Source organism: Netta rufina (genome assembly GCF_964035555.1).
Source record: "Netta rufina genome assembly, chromosome: 2".
NCBI classification, from domain to species: Eukaryota; Metazoa; Chordata; class Aves; order Anseriformes; family Anatidae; genus Netta; species Netta rufina.
The window spans coordinates 3,625,799-3,635,657 of record NC_140124.1 but is presented as its reverse complement, the minus strand read 5'-3'; the positions used below and the strand labels follow the sequence as shown (position 1 = coordinate 3,635,657).

General features: G+C 40.8%; 1 protein-coding gene across 1 annotated transcript in view; it reads left to right on the top strand.

Annotated features, from left to right (window-relative positions):
* Positions 1-1,546: 1,546 nt before the first annotated feature.
* VIPR1 (vasoactive intestinal peptide receptor 1) overlaps positions 1,547-9,859 on the top strand; it is a gene marked incomplete at both ends in the record, with an annotated part of 87,620 nt that continues 79,307 nt past the window's right edge. Inside the window, one exon of the mRNA XM_084283021.1 lies at positions 1,547-1,612. Coding sequence (XP_084139147.1) covers positions 1,547-1,612 — 66 coding nt within the window. The remainder of the gene's footprint in view (positions 1,613-9,859) is intronic.

Sequence of the window (9,859 nt, the reverse complement as noted above, 5' to 3'; positions counted from 1 at the left end):
TGAATGTGTTTGTTTCCAATTGTCCAGCAGTGAGAGCAAGAGGACTTCCATGATTAGAGGCCAGCAGTTGTTTGAGAAAATCCAACTGGAATTTAATGTCTCAGTGCATGGGGCCAAGATCAGACATCAGAAGCCTGGGAAGTCTGTGTAGTTGTAACTATATTTAGATTAGAGTAATTCCTGATGGAAGGGTAGATTATTTTATTTGGCTAGTTATTAAAAACAACTAATTTTCATTAGTTACCTCCAGCAAATTGAATCTAAATAACCTGTTTCTGATAAAAGCATAACTCGCACTTTGGACTCTCCTTTACAGGAGCTGAGATGGACAACTCAGCACATCCATTGCCCCTTGCCCCAGGTATTAATCCAGACACTCTGGAGAGAGTTCAAAATTTACATAAGTTTCCACTTTGTATCTCCTTGTGTCTTTCTCTGCTAGATTGAACTGTCTTGTGGTAGAGTGCACCTCTGAAGATATTTAGCACTTGATTCCATCACCTAAATATTGGTGCTCAGAGTCTACTGAGATAACCTTACAGTAAGGGCATCCAGATGTTGCTCCAGAAAGACGTAAAGCTCCTATAATTGCTTTTATGGCTCCTTTCCACACCCTTTCTTGGTCTTCATTGCCCTTTTAAAATGCCTGATGTGCATCAGGCTTCCCAAGACAGTGTGGAAAAGGAATATTATCTTTCTGCTCTTCCTTGCTGTTCAGTTTATACAGTGAACAGTTGTATTAGCCCTTTCTCAGCAGCACATACTGGGAGTTCATGCTGAATTATTTACCTCTTCTAATCCCCAAATCCTCTGCCACAGAACTACTTTTCCAGAATTCAAGTTGCCATACTGGAGGTCTGCACTGAATTCACTTTTTCTTGAGCACAGCTTTTGCATTTGGCTGTGTTCAAATAGGCCTTTGGCTGTGTTCAACAGGCCAAAGTGCTCTTAGGTGCAAGTTATCCAGGCCTGCAGATTTTGAATGTTTATCCCTCGTAGATGTTGTTTAATATCCGTCTTTGTTACTAATGGACTGGAAAAAGCTTCTTCATCATAATCAGATACACGCACATTGCCCTGCTGCTTTCCAAATACAGATCAAAATCACACAATGAACTTTCCTCTACTAGACCGTACCATCTGTAAAATTTTGTTTGTTGTAATTCATGTAGAGAGAGCGGGAACCTGAAAGTAATAACATCTCGTTAATCTCTTATTCCTAATAGCTGCATACTTTTCCCAGTGTCTTAAGGTTCTTCTAAGCTTCATGACACAGCATTCCAATTTCCTTATCTTTATTTTCCTTCCATTTAGTAAATATTGCTGGGTTTGGGCTGTTTGTTTGTTTGTTTATGTATTTTCACTTCCAATTGCCCCTTATTACTTCCTAGTTGAACTGAGATTAGGTTTTACTCAAAGTTAGTCATTTGGATTGGGAAATTATGCTTGGCTTGGATCATTATATTTTGGCCACCTGGTTTGTATCGCCAGAAGAACCATGATCTATCTTGCAGCACTGAGTGCAAATAGGGCAGCCAGGGGCCACATGGTTAAGGAGGTACCGCATGATCAGGCTGGTGCCTGGCCACCAGGAGAAGAAGGCGGCTATGTGGTAGGTAGGACACACAGGTCACAAAAGGAGAAATGGCAGGTTTTATTACAGAAGCATAATTCAGGAAAGGATGGAGACATTTTAATTGAATACCACAATATGCTGGAGTTGCTTTCTGGTAAAGCAGATCAGAAGTTGGAGGTGGGAAAAAGATAACAACATTCTAACGGGATCCTTCTAAAAGTGTAGACACAAGGTCCCATGGAAAGGTATGAAGAACTGTCAGAGAAGAGCACATAAATTCAATGATTCATTTGCCAAAACTGTTCATTCAAAATTCAGGTTTTGATAAATGTTATTTGTTCGATGAAATTTCCCAGAGTTCAGAGAAGTTGTAAGAAAGGCACTTCATTCATTCCACAGAGAGATAGTTTTGATATTGTTATGAACAATGTAAATGTAGTTTCATTAACAATTTTATGGCTAGTATAATTAGTACTACCAGAGAAGAAAGAAAAGAAAAAAAAAGAAAAAAAAAGCATGCCATGCTTTAAACTCAGCTTTCAGTAGGTAGAATACATACAAAAGGGGATCTCCTGCTATGTGTCATTATTTCTAGAGATATGTCTGTGTTTATAGAACATATTCATGTTCATATGACTTGGATAGCAAACTTAATAACTTGGCTGGGTTTTCTGTGTTAATATTTTCAGAAAATTCTTGGAATATGTTTGTTTTGAGTCCGTACTTGAATTGCTACTGTGTTGAATGCCTTCTGCAGGAAACCTGTGACTTCCAAGAATTTGTAAGGTGGAAAAGAAACCTCTGATTAAAAAGTCTCCTCCAAAACTTCAGAAGGAAAAGGGAGTGGATTTATTTGTTTTTTTTTAGTGGTACACCTTAAATGCTTTAAGATGGCTTGCATTTATTTCCCATGAGGTGTTTTGTGTCTAGAAACATTGACAGCAGCTTGAGCTATCACAGAGGGATTTTTAACAGGGCTCTTTTAAACCTGTTTATACAGTTTCATCTTTACATACATACAGAGCTTCTTGAAGCCATAGATTTATCTTCCGTGGATGAACACACTTGACTGAACTCATTAGAGAAATGGAAAGTGGATACGGATGGGTTAGCAGATGACATCTTTCCAGTTGTGTCCTGAATGAATACCCTAACAAGACACTGCTGTAGGCTGAGGATTACAGGCTCACACTGATTGTTGTGAAGTTACCCAGCAAAACATTGCTAACGTGAAGTTGTCACAGGAAAAAAGGTGAAGGAATATCATGGATCACAAATGATCTAAAAGGGCCTCAGCAGATGGTTGTGTTTTAATGAGGACACAGAGTATGAAGCTATGTCCATCTCAAGTGGAGTCAGAGGCTTGGAGGAGTTATCAATAATCTGGGAAGAGGAGCGAGTTTTGCATCTGCGTGTGTCAGCTGGAGCTATAACCGACCCAGTGAGCACCTGTGTTTGAACAAGGAGTGGAATACGTCAGAGCCATAGGTGCACTGTGGATGCTCCAAGGAGGTCTTGTCCAGCTTTGTTGATGGCTCCCTGGAACCTGTACCACTTGCATCGATACTTAGTGATGCTGAAATCTCAGAGACAGGTCAGGGTGGAAAAGAGCATTTATGAGAGCATTAATGTACTAAGTGTCCTGCTTGGCCAGATGATGCATTCCAGTCTGCTTATCTCAAGGGACAGAGAGGTTCAGATGTCGAGGGTGATTGTGCTTCAGGGGTAACAAAGATCCATAGGATGCATGTTCCTGGCCAGGCATATGAACAGTGGAAAGAAGGTAAAACCACAGCAGACAGAGATACCTTCTCTGCAGAATCATTCCCCTGGTTACCTACATTCCTTCAATGTTACTTTGAATGTTAGCTTGAATGCAATTCAATCCTTATTTATAATAAGGAAAGTCCTAGGCATGCCGTGAAACCTACCTGCCTGGCTGGGGAGCTCTGAGTGAGGTTCATGTGTGTGCATGTGAGCTGCTGGGGTTTATAAATAGAGAGGAACTAAAATGAGGAAATGTTGACTTTCCAAATGTTTTTTTTTGTTGTTTTTTTTTTTTTTTTTTGTCAACAGCTGTTGCTTTTGCAGGGCAAGGTTGGATTTTTGCCCTTCTTTTTTTCAAAATGAGCATATACGTCCAGGAGATATTGGAACCTGTCATGGCAGTTAGGGACTTGGAATGTATGAGAGGGGATGCCCTGTTCTGATAGCCTTTCTGCTGCTCCTCTGAGGTGGTGTTATTGCTGGTATTTTCCTGTTCATTTGTAAGTGACCTAGTGTAACATAAAGTTCATTGGAGTAGGGCATTCACCTGTCACAATGACGTTACCAGAATTTGCTCAAAGTTGACTTTGTTATTAAAACTTTGACAAGGGATCTGAAAGAGTTGTATTTGGTTCCGGCTCCTGATGAAACATCTTGTACTCCCCAACTTGGTTAGCTTCTTTTCACCACTTACAATATCCAAATTTCTCCATCTTTTGGGCCTGTTTTAATTTATTTTCAAAATGAAGCATTCAGAGCGGGTGCTAAACATGTAGGCAGCCCCACTTTCATTTGGCTCTTTATTATATTAGGCTGTAAGTAACATAAATAATAACAAGCTGCAAATGAACTTTTGTTATGGTAAAAAGAAGTGGCAAGTCATCCCTCATAGACTTTTAACTGGAGAACATATGTCCATTTTTGGGTAAAAACCCTGGACCAAGCTGGAGAGAATCCAGGCAGGGTCAGAAGAACGATGCAAGGTCTGAATGGTGGGGGGGGGGAAGTGAAAGAACTTGGGATGTTTATTCTGGAAAACAAAACACTGAGGGGTGAAATCACAACTTGTCTTTAAGTACAGGTTCATGAGGGGAGAGTCCTGTTTGTAGAGCTTAATTTCCTTTTACGATGTTACCCAGCTAGTTGACCAAGGGAAGCCAGTTGATATAATCTTTTTGGATTTCAGCAAAGCTTTTGATACTGTTTTTCACAATATCCTTCTGGGTGAAATGTTCAGCGTAGAGCAAGATAAATGCATAATACAATGGGTGAAGAATTGGCTGACAGGTTAGGCTCAAAGAGTTATAATAAATGGGGTTACATCAGGCTGATGGCCAGTCATTACTGGGGTTCCCCAGGGCTCCATTTTAGGGCCAGTTGTCTTTAATGTTTTTATAAATGATCTGGACGCAGAACTCAAATGCATTCTAAATACATTTGTGGATGATACTAAATTAGGAGGAGCTGTTGACTTCGTCAAGGGTAGAGAGGCCTTGCAAGAGGGATCTTGACAAATTAGAGGGCTGGGCAGTTACCAACCACATGAATTTTAACACAAGAAAGTGACAGATTCTGCACTTGGGATGGGACTGTCCTGGATATAGGTACAGACAGGGGATGAGGGGCTAGAGAGCAGCCCTGTGGAAAAGGATCTCGGGGTTCTAGTAAGCAGCAAGTTGAATATGAGTGAGCAACGTGCCCTTGCAGCCAACAAGGCAACCATACCCAGGGGTGCATCAGGCACAGCACTGCTAGCCAGATGAGGGAAGTGGTTGCACTGCCCCAATTTGTATTGTGTGCGATTCTGGACATCACAATATAAGAAGGACATAAAACTATTAGAGAGGGTCCGAAGGAGGGCTACAAATATGATAAATGGTCTGGAGGGCAAGACATATGAGGAGGGGCTGAGGTCCCTTGGTTTGGTCCCTCAGCAGAGCAGGCTGAGGAATGGTGGCCTGCAGCTCCCTAACAAGGGGAGCAGAGGGGCAGGTGCTGAGCTCTGCTCTCTAGGGACAGTGACAGGACCCGAGGGAATGGCATGGAGCTGGGACAGGGGAGGGTCAGGCTGGGTATTAGAGAAGGTTTTTGCACCCAGAGGGTGGTTGGGCACTGGGACAGGCTGCCCAGGGCAGTGGGAGGGGACAGACTCCCCAGGGCTCCCCAGGCACAGAGGCTGCCAAGTACAAGAAGCATTTAGACACCACTCTCAGACATAGGGTCTGGTTTTTGAGTGCTCCTGTGTGGAGCCAGGTGTTGGACTTGATGATCCTTGTGGGTCCTTTCCAACTCAGGATATTCTATGCATTATTCTAAGCATGTGAAAAGGCTGATGCAGGTAATAATAATAATAAAAAAATAGTATCTGTTCTCCATAACCAGTCTGGATAGAACTAGCAATTCACTCCATAAACTGCAGTCACAGATAGCCAAAATCTGTGTGATGGTAGATTGTAGAGAAATCCAGGAATCGATTAGGGACAATAAGGGCTCTGTGGAGTCTCTGTCTCTGGGAGAAGATGGGACAAAAGGTTACCAGAAGCCACTGCTGGGACTATTTCTATATCACATGGGGATAAAATAGTTCATCCCTTAAGAACCATCCTAATTTATTTTTTTTTTAATCTGAAGTCTGTGAAAGTGTTAGCTAAATGGTTAAAAATAATCCCAGCGATTGCACCTGCTCCTTTTTCTCTTGGCCAGCTTGAAATCATCTTGTAACCACAGTTTCCAAATAAAACTCCACAAATCTTCAGTTATCCTCTGGAACTATGGAACCAGGGATCTGACTTAGAGCTTTTGAAACAAGGAACAAAACTACCCTGCTGCTTTCACAAAGGGGACATATCTGACATAAATGTGTGTATTTGTATGTATTTGTAGGTGCAGACAGAGATTTTTCTAAATTGTCCGTCTCTTCCATTTAAACTTGTGCATTGACATAACTTGTAACTAATATCTGAGTTAAAAATATCTGAGCAAAAATACAGTAAAATACAATCAAAAGACTGAGAGAAATCTGGTCTTGACCATTTGCATAGCCCTGACCAACAGCGTCTGTTTTGGGCATGCAAACCCAACTGGTTTGAAGAGTCAGTCTGGAAAGGCTCTTCCACTAAGTCATGCCAGTCAGTGTTAAGCCATTCCCAAGCAGTGCTTTATTTCTAATCCACATTTGTCTCATTAGAGAGTTCAGTCACAGGAATTTGTTAAGCCTTTTTTCAGCGTAGTTATCCTCTGTAGGAAATCGTCTTATGTTTTAGGCACTTACTGGTTGTGATTGATTAGACTTTTTTTTTTTTTTTTTTTTTTTTTTTTTTGACTAGGTAAGTTTAGCTGAGATGTTTTGTTTTCACACTGGCAGGCAGTTTTTCCAGACCTTGAATCATTCTTAGAATACCATTCTTGTGTTGCTGAGCAAGTTAGCCAGGATCTATATTGTGCCAGCTACCTGGAATTTAGGTGAAATCCTGGCTGTTTTGAAGCCAATAGAAATCTCTTTGGCTGAAGTTTGTGTTTTACAACCAACCCTCCCAGTGCAGATTTACTGGTTATTATTTTTGAAGACGAGAAAGGGGGCACATAACTATATACCTGACCTTTTGCTGCATAAGTTGTAATAGTATGACTACTCTTTGAGTTCAAGTTTTCCCCAGGGGGTTATCCAAAATATATCTACAGAACTTTTACAGAGGACAAATTTCTGCACTATGAAGGTTGTGCAGCAATGATACAGGTCATCTAGAAAGATTGTGAAGTCTCCATTCTTGGACGTTTTTAAGACTTGGATAGAAAAACTGGTGGTTTACTGAAAGTAGTCAACATTGCTGTTACTCAGCATGCTACTGCTTCTCCCTCATCTACTTCAGCGTAAATGCTTAAAGGGAAAAAAAAAAAAATGAATTTTTTGCCCTTGAAGGGGAAAAAAATGGCATGTTCTCATACTTTCTTCCCCAAAACCAAGGTTGGTTTCAGTGACTATTTCTCTCTCTCTCTCTCTCTCTCCTTTTTTTTTTCTTTTTTTTTTTTTTCTTGCCCTCTCCTTCTTCTCCCCTGTCTTTCCAACATTAGTGTAGTTAACCTGCAGGACTGCAGTTTCTGGAACACCTGTCTGGTATCACTGCTGTCACTTGAATTTATGTGACCAAGCATTCAGCATCAAAGGAGGCTGGAAAGAAGCCAGGAAATATCAGGTTCTGGATGAGAAATTGCAGAGCAGACAGGTGCTGCCAAGGCATGGAGGAGGAATGAAAATCTGGGTTTATTGGCTTTCTGACTGTGAAGGGCTGATTAATCCTGTCTGTCTCATCATTGCTATCTTGAATCTACGTTGCAAGGATCTCTTTGTTATAATTTACTGTGTTCACACTCATCCCTATTTTTAAACTGTGTTTCTGTGGTTCAGTTGTTAGTATTCATCCCCTGAGGGGGAATTTCCCAGGTTGGCTGGGCATTTACTAGAAGCACCATCATCATCCTTTAAATTATCTTTCTCCATCCCTTTGTGTAAGGGTCCTTGCCTTCATCTCCAATTGTAGGCAAATCTGCATTGGCCATATTGGTCATTTGAAGGCATGTATAATTGTGTGACGGATTCTGAACACCCCTGCTCACTGAAGCAACCAAGCATTGCCCTCTGAGGATGTTCAGAAAATGCCACAGGAAGTATTTGCTTGAGACAGAGACTATGTGAAGAGAATGTTCACACTTGCAACTTTCTTGGTTTCCTCACAGCTCTTATGTTAATCCCCATATCAATAGTTAGGGCAGTCATTTCCTTCTGGCATGCAATTAGACTATTTACTGAAGATAGAAAAGATCAGATCCATCAATTTTCCTCTGTCAAAAACAAACAAACAAAACAGGGACCTTATTAAAAAAAAAAAAAAAAAAAAAAAAAAAAAGCTATTAATTACAATACCATGATTTATTTTTGATAAACCATAGGTTGTATTTTATCCATAACTCCATTTGCTATGATGTTTTCAATTGTTCTTTCCTTCAAGTGGTGTTCGAAAGAATGTATACTTATGTGCTCAGATTAACTTGCTAATAGGTGTCTGGATCTTTTTTCCCTCCTTCTTTCATATATATATATATATATATATATGTATTAAAAAAAAAAAAAAAATTACATATGTTGACTTTCAGCCAGATGCTACTACTCCCACTATCCAATCTGAGTCAGTTTCACCTGTATGCCTGGCAAGATCATGGAGCAGATCCTCCTGGAAACTGTGCTAAGGCACACAGAAAATAAGGAGGTGATTGGTGACAGCCAGTGTGGCTTCACTACAGGCAAGTAATGCCTGACAAATCTGGTGGCCTTCTACAACAGGGTTACAGATTGGTGGATGAGAGAGCAACTGATATCATCTACATGGACTTGTGCAAAACATTTGAAAATGTCCCCCATTTTATCCTTCTCCCTAAATTAGACAGCCTTCCCGTACCTAAAGAGGGTCTACAGTAGAGCTGGGGAGGGACTTTATCAGGGAATGTAGTGACAGAACAAGTAGTAATGGCCTTAAACTGAAAGAAGGGAGATTTAGATTAGCTATAAGGAAGAAATTCTTCATTCAGAGGGTGGTGAGGCACCGGTACATGTTGCCCAGAGAAACTGTGGATGCCCCATCCCTGGAAGTGTTCAAGGCCAGGCTGGATGGGGCTTTGGGCAACCTGGTGTGGTGGGAGGTGTCCCTGCCCAGTTGGAACTGGATGGTCTCAAATGTCCCTTCTGGCCCAAACCATTCAATTTTTCTACGTTGTTCTCTTTGCAGTGGCTTTCAACTCATGTGTAACACTTTGTGTAGCCTTATTTGCCTTCAGTCAGTCCTGTTGTTCTTCATTGTTCAAGTTAAGCTGTCTTCCCCATGTGCAATCTTTCCACTTTCTATTAGTAAAATTACATTTTCACTTCAGAATTGTTGGAGGAAGCCACTGAACAGAAGGCTGAGGATGGGGGGAGCAAGGAGGAACAGAATAAACTGCATGTGACTTCTTGTCTTCTGGGCTATATTTAGTTTTATCTTTAATTTCAGCACTTTTCATAGTAATTTCATTTCCCCTCCTGTTGTTTTTCTCTATATATTCATATGACTGAAAGACATTCCCTGCTTAACTATGTTGGTCCTAACAACAAAGACCAAATTTCTGGTATAAATCTCATCTTTTTTTGCCTTTTGTGTTTCTCTGAACATTTTTCTTCCAAGAGCCATCAGCCATGCTGCCCAGGTTTCCTGATTATTCCTCATGTCTACCTCAGCTTTTATCTTCTTAATTATCTAATTTATTATTTTCCTCATATCTAATATTCAAAACATGAGATTTATGTCTTTCTCCTGTTCCCACTGGGCAAGGGCTGACTCATTTCCCAATGTTTTTTCTAACCAATTTCTCGTTTTCTCTGTTAGCTCTTTGCTAGCTGACTGGGGTATGTTGAGGAGAACACAGAATCACAGAATTATGGAATGGTTTGTGCTGGAAGGGTCCTTAAAGGTTGTCCAACCCCCCTGC